This window comes from Topomyia yanbarensis, chromosome 3 (genome assembly GCF_030247195.1).
Source record: "Topomyia yanbarensis strain Yona2022 chromosome 3, ASM3024719v1, whole genome shotgun sequence".
NCBI classification, from domain to species: Eukaryota; Metazoa; Arthropoda; class Insecta; order Diptera; family Culicidae; genus Topomyia; species Topomyia yanbarensis.
The window spans coordinates 303355219-303371397 of NC_080672.1; the positions used below are offsets into that span (position 1 = coordinate 303355219).

The 16179-nt window shown below is 38.0% G+C and overlaps 3 protein-coding genes across 6 annotated transcripts in view; 1 reads left to right on the plus strand and 2 right to left on the minus strand.

Annotated features, from left to right (window-relative positions):
* The first annotated feature begins 3675 nt into the window (after nt 1–3675).
* LOC131692462 (uncharacterized protein C16C10.8) lies at nt 3676–4785 on the plus strand. The gene has a single exon (XM_058979521.1). The coding sequence runs from the start codon at nt 3837–3839 to the stop codon at nt 4758–4760; it is 924 nt and encodes a 307-aa protein (XP_058835504.1). The 5' UTR covers nt 3676–3836; the 3' UTR covers nt 4761–4785.
* Nucleotides 4786–5012: 227 nt separating this feature from the next.
* The window catches only part of LOC131693047 (cytochrome c oxidase subunit 6B1), a 49630-nt gene continuing 38463 nt past the window's right edge, over nt 5013–16179 (minus strand). Inside the window, exons 1-2 of one of the 2 annotated variants that reach the window (XM_058980528.1) lie at nt 6058–12234; nt 5013–5357 (exon numbers count right to left, since the gene is read on the minus strand). In XM_058980528.1, coding sequence (XP_058836511.1) covers nt 5074–5334 — 261 coding nt within the window. In that variant the 5' untranslated portion in view covers nt 5335–5357; nt 6058–12234 and the 3' untranslated portion in view covers nt 5013–5073. Of the gene's footprint in view, nt 5358–6057; nt 12235–16179 lie in introns of those variants that run through there. The other variant, XM_058980527.1, reaches the window with a different exon arrangement.
* The window catches only part of LOC131693045 (cytochrome c oxidase subunit 6B1-like), a 42423-nt gene continuing 38480 nt past the window's right edge, over nt 12237–16179 (minus strand). For 2 of the 3 annotated variants that reach the window (XM_058980524.1, XM_058980525.1), the window contains exon 3: nt 12643–14249. In XM_058980524.1, coding sequence (XP_058836507.1) covers nt 12984–14165 — 1182 coding nt within the window. In that variant the 5' untranslated portion in view covers nt 14166–14249 and the 3' untranslated portion in view covers nt 12643–12983. The other variant, XM_058980526.1, reaches the window with a different exon arrangement.

The following is a 16179-nucleotide window of genomic DNA, read 5'->3' on the forward strand; positions in this document are numbered from 1 at the left end:
TAGATTGAAACATTGTTCTATTGGATGGTATTTGATTATCTTTTCTTAGGCTTCCAACAAAATTCCAGAACGATGCGGGATTCGAACTGATATTTGATTGTAATCACTGTAACCACAGAGAACAGACATATAAGCTGGAACAAACTTTCCCGAAAAAGCTGTGCAAACATTTGAATGAAAATACGTTGAAAATCACCATCGGATACAGGTTCGCATGCGTGAGTCACCATTGTATCCAAGTTTGCATACAAGTCCCGTATAGCGATTGTTGGCCGATCGAAGCGCCGGCTAGTGGCAAGTTGCTACTTGTTGTTGTCATTTCAAAGCGACAGTTTTATTTCTTACACAAGTTGAAAACTTCACTTGTATGTCAGTTCTCAGTGCTGTAACTAGCTATCTCGAGGCGATCTGACGTTCCTTATAAAACGTTACACGAGGGGTTAGTGAAATTCATACACGTGAACTAAGCAGTAATGCCACTTTTAATGCTCGTGTAAGGCGAGTAATGACGGAATTTCCATACAATTTCAGCAATGTCATTACTTAGTAATGATATTTTTATTGCGCGTGTAAGGGTACAGACAAACAGACATAACACATTGAACAAAAAGACAAAATTTCTATCGATCATATTTATAAAATCCTTTTTACTTGCCACTAGCGCTACCTATCGTCATTCCTGCTCAACTTCGTTACTCACCTCGTCGAAGATAGCGACGCTGGTCGTCGTTGTCAAATAAAAGTTTCATAGTAAGAGCAAATACAAATATGGAAAAAAGAAAAAGAAACTGATGGGAATCCATCGGCAGCGGTGGGTAGCCGCTGTAGACACAGCCATTGCCTTACACAATGTAGCAAACCCGCCACGACTGTAAGAACAGTGACAATAGTCTAATAAAAATCTATCCCGGCATTCAAAAGGCAAACAGAGATGAACAGCAGCAATCATCATTAAGATTGATGCTAATCGTCGACAGGTTTTCAGTGGTGATCTTGCGTGGCTTAATTTTTGCCGGTTGTCACGGTAAAGATAGATACGTCTACCTTTATCAGGACACATGTTAGTGAACTCGGGTGATTCGTAGTTATTCAGCCTAAGCTCGACCCTCATTAACAGAAGGCAAAGATTAAGCCCGTACGATATTAAGCCTGTTCTAATGACCCTGCCACTTCTAGTGTTCCGATCTGTTTACTTCACATCCTTGCTCTCACTTGAGTACTATGACTCTAAGTTTCATAACTTTCCCTACCCAGTAATCTCTAGCTAATTGAATGTCGTTAAAATGTAATATTGTTGTTAGCTGCTATGGTTTTCATCAGTTTTAGAACTTTTTTGTAGTTGGATTCTGATTTATCTGGAAGGAGCATGTGTAGTAAGGGCAATAACGTCGTTCAATGCTCAATGTTCCGATTGACCCGTGGATGGCAATTTATGTAGCAGATGAATCAATAAGCAGATGAATCAATGACCTGTGATCAACTCGTATGCCCGGTTTATTCGAACATTGGAGCGTACTCCTTCTTTTAAACATGAGCAGCTCTTTGAATATGTATGCCAAATAGCCCTCGGAATGAAACTTGTTATCCACTCGTATGACCGGTTTTTCTCAAACATAGGGGTTGATCTAGGGGCAGATCACTTGTGATGCATTTTTAAAAATCAGCAAAATTAAATGCATTTATTTCCATCAAAATAGAAATTCATAATGTATTTTGCGTTGCGTGCAATGTTTTTGCGTTGCGTGCAATGTTGTTTGCGTTGCGTGTAAGACGTCAAAACCCTACAGAAAAACTAACCCTACATTTAACAAAACGTTGAATAAAGTGGATCAGCGTAGGACGTTTGTTAAACAAACTTTTCTGTGGGGCAGTGCAATGCTGATGCAAAAATGGAAATTAAATGCATTTTTTTCAATTTGATGCAAATTTGTTATACATTCTTAGAGTGATCTGCCCCTAGGGGTTGATTCATTCTTTCCAGCACACTATGGAATAGCTGGAGCAATAAGTTGGCAAAAATAGGAAAACATATTCGAACTATCATATTTTATCATCATTTTTTATAACATTCTTCGATGTTTGTTGCATCATGTACCATCGAAACAACAATGGTAATTTCAAGGGGGTCTTCTACTCTAGAGGCCTAAAATTGAGGTGTTTTTGGGAATAAATTACGAAAGATCTACTGAATGGATCTTGATTTTTTTTATTTTGAAGATACATGTTTCGGCTTTTCAATTTAACTTTAAACGACGAAAACAAAAATGTCTGCGATCTTGAAACGTCATTGGTGACATTGATGTTTAAATTACATGGGTCCCGCTTAAGTAAAGTTTCGGCTAATTGGGTAATCAGTAACCAAAAGGATGATATTCTCTACAATACGTTGGCTATATTTTCCCGACATTAAAAAAAAATATGTTATGTAACGATTTGTAGAAAATTCCAATTATTACGTCATTTTTTTGGGCTCGGCCCAACATAGTGGTATGATTTCTGAACAATTAAAAAAAATATTGAAATCGGACCGATAGCTCTATGAGGAGACTCGACATCTAAAAAACACTACTTTCGGGAAAACGCACTTTTTTCGTCTTCAAAAGTGAAATTCGAAAGCCAAAACACGTATCTTTGTAATAAAAAACACAATTAAAATCTATTCACTTCCTAACAGTTTATTCCCAAAAAAATGTTTCATTTCTTCTAAAAACTGGCCGTATGCAAGAGTTTTTATTAAATTGAATTATGCAATCAATGAGGTATTATTAAGTTAGAAAACGTTGTTAATGATCTATGCTAAGTACTCTGTTGTTGAAAGTATCGAGTTATTAAGGGGTTACATCATTAGAATTTTCAAAAAATCGAAAAAAAATTGGAAGGCTGAAAAAAATTCTTCGGCGAAATAATTTTCTGGGTTTTGGTACTCTCTGCGGAACAGTTTTCTGTGTTCTGGTTCTTTCTGGGTGAAAGTTTTCTTGGTTTTGGTACTTTCTGGGAATCTGTTTTCTGGGAATTAGTACTTTCTGGAATATGTGTTTCTGGGGAAAAAGCTTCAGCATTTTTTCTTCTGGGGAATCGTTTCCGGGGGAATGTTATACAATCTTCGAATCGAGTCTAAACGTCTGTTATCTGTGGTCCAACTATAGCGGAAGCCCACGTTCAACTAAAAAGCGGTCGAGTTAAAGTGACCAACCAGTGAATCATGACTGTATTCTGGTTGCAGTTAAAAATCGAAATATTGAACTTGCACCTTTCGTTTTTTCCCCTATTTGCAGAGTGGGCAACTAATGCGCTTCTTGTGTACATGTTAGAGAATCACCTTGCCATCATCTGCACCAGTTGCGCTTTAGTTGCGCACGCTGAAAATAGGTGAAAAATCGAAAGGCGCAAGTTCTCTATTTTGATTTTCAACTGCAACCAGAATATCAATATTCTTATTAAATCGATAGTCACATTATTTACGTATTAGATACGATAGTTTTGATTGAAAAGCATAAAAATCCGATTTATTAACATGTTGCAGTTTGATCAAAAGAGATTAAGCACTTTTCAAATATTTGTCTTGATTTCTGAAGTGACATTGTTTAGTACCGCCATTCGCCACTAGATGTCGTTGTTCGTATCTTGAATATTTTGAAGTTTAAAATTTTAGTGGTTAGTTTCACTCTAGTGTAATCGTATATGCCAAACTTGTAAACAGCACGTGTGAAAAACTCGGTTATCCTCTGCAATCTCAACAATATACTATCGAAGTCTTGTGTTTTTGATCGGTAGTTTCCGAGGAACGAAAGCTGCCCTCGAAGCGCTATAGTGTTACAACATTATCAACAATTAAAATGGTGTTCTTTACGTGCAATCACTGTGGCGAGACCGTGAAAAAGCGGATGGTCGAGAAACACGGATGGAAATGCAAAAAGGAAATCAACGTGTCCTGCATAGATTGTCTAAATGATTTTGTCGGCAAAGCATATGACGCCCACACAAGCTGTATCACCGAAGAAGAAAAATACTCCGGGAAGGACTACGTTCCGAAGGCAAATGCCAACAAGGGCGCAAAAAAGCAGGAAGCCTGGTTGGACACAATACGCTCGATTACAGACCGGCAGCGGAATCTGTCGAATGGCGTCAACGATGTTTTCAATATAATTCGTAAAAACGATAATATTCCTCGAAAGCAGAAGGGTTTCATGAACTTTTTTCAAAACTCAGCCAAACACATTCGGTTGAATGATGTGAAGGCCGCTTGGACGCTCCTCGAAGAGGAAGTGAAAAGAGTTAAAGAAAATGCAAATTCGCAGCAAGCTAACGGAACCGTGCCGAGCGCGGCAATAAACCAAGCAAACGGAACCAGTGTCGTTCAAGAGAATGGTTGCAAAAAACGCAAACTGGAGAATACAGAGGAGTCGACGGTTTTGGCTCAACCTGCATGTAAGAAATCAAAGAAAAAGCACAACCAGCAACGTAATGGTCACTCCGAGGAACATGATAATCTGGTGGATGTAAGTGTGATCGAAAGTGCAGTTACTCTAGCCGAACCAGGCCAAGGCAAATTCAACTGGAAAGAGGTAATCCGGACTACGTTGGGAGCCAAAAATAACGAAATGAAGCTGAGCAAACTTAAGAAGAAGGTACTGAAAAAGTACCAACAGTTTGTAGGATCCAGCATTCAGGTTGGTGACAAGATCGAGCGAAAATTTAGTAAGAAAATTACTAAACTAGGTGTAGTGGTGGATAACGAGACTGTTCGATTGATTGATTAACTAATAAAGATAACTTTAGTTCTAATATGAGTACAATTACAAAAAAAATCCGAATGCATTTCTTCAAAGCAAATTTATAATAAAGCTGTTCGCACACGAGGCGATATGACACACGTCACAACACTGTTGCCGTGTCAGAATAGCTAGTACGAAATCCATAGTGAATATTTTTGTGGCATGTGTCCTGCCGCCTCGTGTGCGTACAGCTGAAAACAGGAGGTTTCTCTAAATAGTAATTTGTTCTATAAAAAGTTAATTTTAACGGAGTTCTATATTTTCAAATGCCTTCTTATTTTCCGAGCTCAAGCCACATTTAAATCTTTCCCGGGAATGTGCCCGCCGCACGTTGACCGTCCCATTTCTCGACCCACTCGTTCGGGCACATATCTTGGAACACATCCTTGAAGTACTGGCACACGCTGTGGCCTTCGCCCTTGATCCGCTCGCAGCGATGGAAGTCCAGATAGCTTTGATAGCAGTATTTAGTCTGGTTCGAGTTGGGAAACCGCGGATCCCACGGTGCTGTTTTCAGTGGTAATCCCAGTTTCTCCAAAGTTTCTGTGGTTGCGGACATTTCGTTCGGGTGGTGAGGCGGAGCTGCGTGGAACCGGAAGGGAAAAAAGCATTAGCAAACAGGTAAACGATATTTCAAATTTAGTCGGTGAATCAGGTATGGTCGTGCAGGACATTTTTACTTTCACTTAACCCTCGCACTGCATGTGAGATGCCAGAAGTTAGCTTTGGTTGTTTTTTGAAATAATTGTCTCAATATAATCTGCGAGGGTTAATTTAAAAACGGCACCAACAATTTAACAATCCATGCGATCCAATTAGGAGAGAGGTGTTTTTTCTAATTTTCTAGCACCCACCTATTATAGTTAGAGAATTTTGGTTGAATTTCGTTTTTTTTTTTGTTTTGCCAATCAGTTTTTGCTGGAGTGTCATTTTTGTTACGTACCAACAACATAATTTCACCTGATTACCAAACGGGTGAGTCATGTGAGTGCTATTAATCGATTTATACGTGCTAAAATACAAGCAATCCAATTAGGGGGGAGGGGATTTTTTTTAGTTTGCTAGTTTCTAGGTTTTTCAGATTTTAGCCACTCAGATTTCAATATAGTATCATTTTACATTATAATCCAATTGAAATTGGGTAATGCTAGTGGGACTAGCTAATTTTGTTAGGATGCTGTGTTGTTTAACATAATAAGGAATACTGTTAATATGTAGTAGGTTGTGTTAATTATGATAACTTACATGCAACATGACAACCACAAAAAACGTTATGAATTACCTTGGGAAGTCCACAAGTCATCATAAGTGCATTAACCTAGTTTCTTTCAAATATTTGTGATTACGCCTATCTGTTACTGTTAGTCTTTTAAATCTTTTAATATTTATCACATTTAATTTGATGCTTTTAAAGAGTATTAATGCAATTATTATTTTTAGTGTTTAGCTATGTTCAATGTTTGATTTATTGGTTTGATTTATAACATCGCTTTAGCATGTTTAATGAATTCTCTATTTACAAGTTTTTTTTCAAATTTTTTTGAATAAATAATTAGTCATTTGTGATTCTTTCTGTATCCAAAAACAGAAGATAACAGTTTAAATTGCTGGTTACTGTCATTTGCCGTTTAAGGGGACCTGCTCCTGGATTAGATGGAAAATCAAAGCAATATTTGAGATTTGGAAAAATGAAAAAACATACGAACTTCTGCTTTCGATCTTCTATTTATTTATCGATAATTAGGAAATGATTTTTTTTTTCGAAAATTCAAAATGGCGGCTTCAAAATGGCGTTTTTTTGGAAACCACAAACTTAGCTTTTCTTCACCGAACCCCGCATTTTTTACCGACTTTTACACAGCTGAACACTCCGCAATTAGTTCGGTAATTTTATTATTTGACGAACGTTCAGTTAAACAAACGTTTGTTTGAGCTGTCAATTTTTGCTGTACTTGTCGGTAAAATGTAACGAGGATTCAGTTTTCAAAATACTGTTGTGTCTGTACTTTGTGACGTTTAGGAATAACTGAATTAATCGTCAAGTACTACAACTGCGATTGGTAAAAGCCTCAATGACAAGCATAAATCAATGAATTTGACCTTTTCTTAGAAATTGGAGGGCGATAAAAAAGATAAAATTGGAAATTGGATCTGAGGTGAAAAAAGTCCAGTCTTGCAAAAAACTGCATTTTTTTGTAAAAATGCTCTTAATTGGTGGTTGGATGAGTCATGAAAATTGTGAATTCACTCTCAAAACTGGAAAAACGAAAAATTTCGTAATTCATCGTGGGAGCTTCCGAGTTCTCGCTTCTAGGATGCCTAGAATACACAATTAAGCAACAAATAATAATGTAATGTTTTTTTTCCACTAGCCATACCTGTTATTCATTTCCATCACAGTTTCCTCATCAAAAATTAATAAAATTTGTGGAGAATCCTTCTACAAATTTATTGATAGCGGAGCTGACCAACCCAAAAGTTTGATGTTGTAAACGAAAATGGCGGTCTACATAGTTTACAATACGGCTCGGTGTGTTTTAACAAGTGATCCACTAACGTTTGACGAGTTGCTGGTTGATCAGTATATTTATTACTGAATCTTCGGTGAAAAGCACAATAGCATGCGACGGAATCAATTCAAAATAGCGAAAGAATTGAAAATATACCCTGTTAGCCCCATCCGCCCAGTTCAGAACGAACATCTAGCAATATATAGGCCCTACTGGTCGGGAATCGAACAGTCATGAATTGACAGTTCATGGATTTATTCACCCCTTCACTACCTGTTGAGCGAAAATTGGAAATTATTTGTTACAATTTTTTGGTACCCATTTTATGTATTGTTTAGTGTACCTTTTTGATTCCTAACTCGATTCGTTTGCATCCCCCTAAGTTTTTCCTTGGTTCAAGAACAATAGTCGCTCGACCACTTCATATAAAAATCAATTCAAATAATATTTTCGTAGCATTGCGGAATTGAAGAGGTTAAATCTTAAAAATAGCGGTTTCGCAATCTTGTCGTGATCTTGTCGCTATCTTGTTTTTTCGCTATTTTTGCTAATTGCCAGTGATAACCACAATATTTAAAAAATGTATGGAAGTACAGTCGCGATTCGCTGGTTAAATTTGATTCGTTAGTTGGACCGACTGACAGATGTCAAAAACTCTCCAAAGGAGACGTTAGTAGTGTAATTGCATCTATTCACATCTCTAATAATTGTCAGATTGATTGTCAAAGTAAATTTGACATAAGATTGTGACATTCAGATGATTTTAGTTGGACAATGGTCAAACTAGCGGAGGTCCAACTAAAAAGCGGTCCAGTTAAAGTGTCCAGCGAATCAAGACTGTACATACTTTATCTGGCTTATGCCAAACATAGGCATGAAAATTAATTATTTATAATTTTTGAACGAGATCACAGTAAAAAAGAGAGAAATTTCTGTTTTTTAGGGTCTATTAAACTAGTTTTTCTTCATCAAATTTTTTTGAAATTAGGTAAAAGTCATAGGAACTTTTATCTATTTTACTAAATTATAGGGGAACCCGATGCTATTAAGACAGTGGGGGTAATTCGGACCTCCTCGATTTCTCAAAAAATCGTAAGATTTTCTGACTGTCGTACATATTCGTGGAACCGCTATTCTAAAACATTAATTTTGACAGCCGAATCTAATTTTTTGTGTTTTTGGTTGTAAACCATTCCCCAGAAAGCCATTTCCCAGAAAGCCAATCCCCAGAAAGCCAATCTCCAGAATTCCATCCCTCAGTATGTACCGTTCCCTAGAAAGACATTGCCCAGAATGTATCATTTCCTAGAAAGCCATTATCCAGAATGCTCCATTCCCCAAAAAATCATACCCCAGAATGCCCCATTTCCCAGAAAAATTAATGTTCAAGGAACTGATGCGGTGTGGAGCTACTGAGGCCATGCCGCCGAATGTGGCTGCCTCTCGCAAGCAAATCTGATCTGATCCACTCGTATAACCGGTTTACTCGATCATAGGGATTGGTTCCTTATTTCAATCATGAGCAGTTTTTGTATGCCAAATAACTCTTGCACGCAAATTTGTCATATTTTCGTCTGACCGGTTTATTCAAACATACTTTCCTTGAATCTATATTAAAATCGAAATGAATGCTCATTTTCAGAAACGGTTCAGAGCATTTCTCGCATTTCTCGACAAACATATGACAGCACAGTTTACAGCATTAAATGAAAAAGAAAACATTTATCTTTTGTTTACTACCAACATCTGTGGTTGGAGAGTAACGGTTCGTCCAGAATTTCCGCTAAAAGTGAATTTTGACAGTTGGCTTTAACGCCGAAATCATACGTTTGCCAAGATTTATCTTTCTTTTGCATTGGAAATTTTTCGTACGCAAATGTACGATCTACCCGAAATACATTCGAAAATATTTTCATGCCTTATGCCAAATGGTACTTATACCACAGACTAACAGATATAATACTCGACAACAATTCTTCGCTAATGTTAGCGGTCATTTTGCATATATATTTAGTTGGGACAGTAATAGCATTTACGATTATAATCGATATATAGCGCCACTGATATATGCGCAAGTATACGGGATAGACCACTAGTATAAAAAGTTCCTGGGTCTGAGGGTTAACTAATTTGTAAACGAGTGGTTAGAAGCATGTATTGTGTTTGGCGGATCGATATTTTTAAGGAATTAATCATAGTGTTATGTCTGCTTGTCTGTGCTTATGCTACACGACTGTTAGGTCAAATGGCCAACTACCATATAATGTCTCATGTCAGACGATGTTGTGCCAAAAGACTTTATGTCGAACAGGATAGTCTTGCTCAAAAGTTGAGACAATTCTTCAAATGTATACTGGGCAGATGTAGAGTCATTTTCATGAAGATTCAATGAACTGCTCATGTTTGAAAGAAGGAATCAATTCCTTTGTTTGAGTAGATCTGTTTCATTCTTTTGAATCCTAGGAAGGGGCGATGATTGTTGCCCAATGTCTCTCGAAGCACACCTGTATTAGATTCTGCAATTTGTTCTACATGTTTCCTGGACAATAGTTCTTTCTAAGGAAAACATTTCGGTATTTTATTTTGTGTGGAATGTGCACGAATCGAGAGCAAAGAATATCGTTTGATGGAAGGGGGAACGAGTACAGTCGTGATTTGTTGGTTGGCCACAGCCTATGTCCAACAAACGAATTTGATTCGTTAGTTGGACCGACTGACAGACGTCCAAAACTATACAAAGAAGACGATAGTAGTGTAAATGCTTCTGTTCACATCTCTGATTATTTTCAGTTTGCTTGTCAAGGTCAAGGTCCGAATAGCCCCGGGTTCCCCTATTCATTTCTTATTTCAATTAACTACGAGAGGCCCTGCACTTGACAAAGTAGGACAATGTTGCACCGACAAGGTTCGCCATTTTGGATTTTCGATATTTCGATAAATAACGAATAAAAAATCAAAAGCAGAAGTTCGTGTCTTCGTTTTTTCACAAAAAAATCTCAAATATTGCTTAATTTTCCGTCGTATCCAGGAGAAGGTCCCCTTAATTTCCTCAAGAAACCTACGAATCAAATCGATTTCGCCTAAAATAAGTTAATTGTGGAATTTAAATAGAATATTTACAACTTAAAAAAGCATTGCGCGGTATACTGCCCATAACAGCATAAGAGTCCCATGTTGAAAAACAGCAAGCCGAGAAAAACGCTGTTCAAGATTGTCCCACCCGGATAGAATTTTACAATAGCATTTACCCTACAAACAATCATAAAATAATAAATATTATAGTTATTACTGTTTCAACATTGTTCGATGCCAAGTTCTCACAGTAGATTTACAATAAAATTTCATGCAACAATAAATTTCACTGGTCAGCAAAAAACTGATACAGTGCATTCACATCAAATTTTACTGTTTTCGAGAAAAAAATGTATGGAGAAAGACTGATTTTTTTAATGTTAAGATACATAACCACCCCCCTTTTTCACTGTAAAAGTCTATTTTACATTGAAATTTACTATAAAAACGTGAAAGTTTATTGTTTTTGTATTGTAGCATAACACTAAAACTTACTGTAAATTATTGTAAAAATACTGTACTGTCACAGTGAAAATCAAGGTTTTGTTACTGTACATTTCTATTCGGGCATCCATTGAGCCAAATGGATGGGACAACCATGTTTTGGTATTTTTTTTGATATTTTCTGAACAAACCCGGTAATCTTATTTGCGCAGTGTGATTCAGTGGTGATACAGAATACAATCCAACGGATAACTCTTTTTCGACAAAAATCCACATGGGACTCTTATGCGTTTATGGGAAGTATATTCAATACAACAAAACTGATGTTAAGGTTATGTTTGCGGTTAACGCTGCAATTGTTTTTGTCCTTATTATTTCGATTAGTCTACGGCCTTCAGGGTCAAACGGAATGCTCCGTCACTAACAGATCTTCAAAGCTCGGTTTGGAAAGTCCATCAAACCATGTGTTGCTGTCGCTAGCGAGCGAGGCGACGTTAAGGCTTTCAAAACAGGACCTGATGTTGCGAGGCATTCTGTTTGACCTTTTATTCGGCATTACAATAATTTGTTGCCATTAAGAATGATAGTCACAATTGAGCGACCGAAATTAAAAGTCGCAAGGATATAACATGCTTCGCAAAACCCATTTCAAACATATAAGTATATAAAAATCGGAAATAAACTTCAAGCATAAAAATCGGACAGAAATCCTTCAGCATAAGAATCGCTTAAAAAGTTCTAACCCGTAAAACTCGGCTAGGATGAACCTCCAGTATAAAAATCGTTTAAAAATAGATAAATCGCTCGTAGGAGCATCCGTATATCTTGATGTTCAAGATTAAAAGTCGGCTAACAAAAACTACTTTGTAAGAATCGGATTTTTTTCTTTCCGGGTTTTTTACTGAAAGTTTTTTTAGACGACTCTTACAAAGGAATGTCCCAGTCCGATTTTTATGCTTGAAGTTCATATCCGGTTTTTATATTCTAAATATATTTGAAACGGGTTTTAGGAAGCATGTTCTGTCGTTGCGACTTTTATTTTTGGTCGCTCAATTGTCCGAAGAAACAATCAAACAGTATAAGACTGATAATGAAAATAGGCATTACAAAGAAACTCATAAATATTGTTTATTGTTTTGAATTGAAATTATTATATTGTTGGCAAATTTTTGACTATTTTTAACTATTTAGTAGCTTTATTTCGGTTTTATACTAATAAAAACAACACCTGATTTAACAGCCATCCCTTTATTTCTTGTCTAAATCGTAAACACATTACAAGTATGTAAGTGTTACACTCGCTTGTGAAGAAAACTACAAAAAGTAATCAAAACGAACATTCGAATAGCCAATCTTTTGACAGCCCAATTGTAGTTTCCCCCAAATTTCGACAAAGAAAAACAAAAACTACTTCGCCGTACCTATCAACCCCCCCCCCCCCCAAAAAACACACTTTGCTTCATCTAGTACACTAGAAAACTGAAAAGTAAGGTGCCCACCGAACATGGCTGTGCTGCTGTCTGTCAGCATTTACTAGTTGGCTTCTTCGTCCAACCATTTGCTTAAATCTTGCCAGCAAACGTACCCTCGGCACGCTGGCTATCCCACTTTTCAACCCACGCATTCGGACATAGATCGTGGAACACGTTCTTAAAGTACACGCACACCTTGTCGCCCTTGCCTTTCACCTTCTCACAGCGGTGAAAATCCAGATAGCTCTGATAGCAGTACTTTGTCTGATTGGTATTCGGGAAGCGCGGATCGAAAGGAGCCGCCTTCATGGGAAGTGATGCTGCCGGTGCCATTTTGTCTTCTTCGGTTCAGCAGAACGGGCTCTGCTCGACGGGTATGCGATGAGGGAATAAGTTTGTATTCGTTAGAATAGGTTGCACGGTTTGCAGTTTCATTGGTTAGAGAGGGAGTGTGAGACATGTTAGAAGAAAATGCATTTCGTCCGGCACGACTTATACAACTAGAAAAAAAAAGCTTATTTACTACCGGAAATATTAAGTATAACTACACAATAAATGTGATTAGCTTTCCGGAACACTGTTGAATTCATCTTCAGCTAATGAAATCGGCTTATCTAGTAAATCGATAAGTAGTAATACAAACTCGTCATGCTTTCTCACGATATCGAATTCGTTCGCTCAAATCACCGAGAAACACACACGCTAAATTTTTATTTGACTAACGGCCGTGTTTTGGAATCTGCGTCGCAGGAAGCGTTCTTATACTTTTTCACCTCCTGCAGATAAAGATTCCACGCATCATTCGGAGTTTCTACATACGAATCTTCAATCGGTTTCGGCTTTTTGACGATGCCGGTTTTAAGAATCTTTCCGCCGCGCCGGCGACCGACAATTGACACGGGGACTGCTTGGCGCTGCGGCTGAATCGTCGCTGTTTGTGCCGGCTGGAGCAAACCGGTCGGCTGGTAGCCCTGCACAAGCGCACTCTCATCGGTCATCGGTTGAAAACCGCTGCAACCACTTTGCAACTGTTCTTGCATCCTTTTGAACATTTCCAAAAACGAGCCATCGTTGGCAAAACCCGTCACGGGGTTGACCGCCGGGGATGGTTTAGGTCGAGGGTAGAGTTTTCCTTCGGCAGCCAGATGAGCTTGCAGTTTCTCCTGCATCTTTTTCTGAAACTCTATGCGTTCCTCTTCAGTTTGAATTTCCGGAACATAGTCCGTTTGTTTGTTGCTATTATTACTGTTGAACATTTTACTTAAATCCTGTTTCAGTTGATCCATGTTTGTGGTTTTATTGCTATTACTGTTTGAATTCTCCGTTCCGGGCATCGGTTTGGACTCAGATTCAGACTCGCTGTGATTAGATTTTTCCGACTTTAAAGCGGCTGCTTGTTTCATATCAGAAAGTTTCCTCAAATGCAGCAACTCCTGCTCGATTTCTACGGACAAATCACGCTTGGATCGCTCCCGATCTTTCGTATGGTGCCTTTTTTCACGCGAACCATCACGGTGTCGCTCGCGAGAGCGAGATTTACTTCGTCTTCGTCGGATTTCACGACTTTTACTTCTGCTGTGATCTCTTCGGGAACTTTTGTGACTTCGTTCCCGATCCGAGCGATCTCGGTAGCGATCCCTGCGTTTCTCATCTCTGTAACGATCGACCCGATGATCATCGCGTCGATGCTCACGACTTCTATCGCGGTGTCTATATCGATCTCGGCTGCGATCTCTCATTCGTTCGCGATCCCGATCACGGTCGCGATCCCGGTCACGATCGCGATCACGATCACGGTCGCAATCACGGTCACGATCCCAATCTCGGCTTCGATGTCGTTCCTCACGATCTCTGTCACGGACTACGCCCGAGCGCCCATCGCTCTCCTGCATCGTTATAAAAAGGCTGTTGCTGGCGATGGTGCTATGCGCGCTAGACCGTTGATAGTGCCGATTGACGAGTGCTCTGCGATCAATCTGAAATTACACAGTACTACACATAAGCAAGGTGACCAAATATTTCAAAATAGTGTTTCCCGAGTACAAACAACATGATAGAAAATAAAAGTTTCAGGCTAGTTATCGGATTGATCTATCGATATAGAGTTCTTTGGTAGTTATATTTGTGCTTACATTGCTCTACGTAGTATCGCTTCAACGAATTTTCATTTTTTTAAGAGGACCCAATGTTTAATCGTATTTCATTCAATAACGGACAAAATGTTATAATAATTAGGAACTGATGAAAGAAATCAAATTAAAGCAGTTACGTTACACTAAGGCTATGGCATGATCATATGTGCGATTGAAAATAATAGTCGGAAAAAGACACCACTCTTCGTGAAAGCCCTTTTGAAGCTATTAGATGGTGAATGTTATTGTTATTCATCAGTGTGCAATCGGGCTATCTCAACAACCTATTTCTGCAACCTGTGTGCATTAACTGTACACCCGTCTGACCGTTGCACCTGTTGGTGTGTGCAGTGCTTTATGGCCACCTGGTTTCCCATGAGTGGTACGGCGGCTCAAAGGCTGCCCTGACATGTTGCTCAGGGATACATTGCTCCTATACACATCCATACATACAGGCATACATTTATACATTTCTACATATATACCTACTGTCATGTTAAATAGCCCGAGCAGAGTCTGACAACAAATTGAAAACTAATGATGATCGGCAAATGATTACTCAGGTTGTTGTCGTTTTTGTCGTTTTAACGGTTAAAAGATCAAAATGGAGAGCAGCAAAATTGTCCTATGACATCAAACAGAAAACTAATTCTGAGAGTAAATTGAAAGCTCATTGAGATGTTGAAATTTTTTTTTGATGACTAAATATGTATTCACTTTGATGTTTCACCAAAGAAATATAAACATAGAAAATTCTTCTAATAAACAATGATAGCAAAATGAGATCAAAATTTGATGTCATATTTAAAAAATCTAAAACTGATAGCAAAATAAGATTTCAATTTGATGCTATTATCAAAATATGATTTCTACTTGTTATAATTTCGATGTTCGACTTTGCTCGGGAGTCTGTCCAAGTCAATAGCAAATCATCCTAACATCGCGGTGGAATCTACACGCAGAATTTTATTTATGCATCGATAGCATACATTTCTATCTGCCTCTCGTTTCTTCTGCTGTAAATTTTATGCATTGGACATATTTGGTCTATCCACTAATTGAATGCTTATTAGAAGTTTATGCATGAAAATGTATAAAAATCACAGCAGAAGAGACGGGAATAGAAATAATGCTAACTGTGCATATTTTCGTTTCTCAGTGTACGTCATAGTGGAAAGATACTCAATGAATACGTTTCTGTCTCTTCCTAATATTCTCTTTGTCGCCTAGGTCCGGAGCGAATCAATAGACTATTAATGGATACGGTAAACATACTGTTAATTACAGTGTTAGTACTTACTCGCGTATACTTTTTCCTACAACTTTGCTGTTTCACCTTAATTTTATAATAGAATTCGATATCCCTAATGCTAGTTAATATTCGTAGTTATTAGAATATGGATTTGGTAAATCGACAACTTTTTCTATGATCATTATGCTGAGTGGCTAGACGGGTGAAGGCTAGGGTTCGCAGTACCGACTCATTTTGGCAAGAACCGGTACTGCGGTACTGAAGCCCCCAGTACCGGTAAAGTACCGGTGCTCAAATATTTTTTCAAGAGATTCGAAAAACGCTTCAAAGTGAAATTGAATGCTCAATCAAACTGATGTCTAATTGCAGCAGAAGATATTTTTCGAATGCAGTACCTTCTTTTATTTCGAGATCTACTGCCCGTGGAAGCATATTCGTCCCATGTTACAAAATGCATAAACGAGATAAACGCGATCAAAGTTGTAACTCCTTTTCGACAAATATTCCTCCATAAAGCTATAT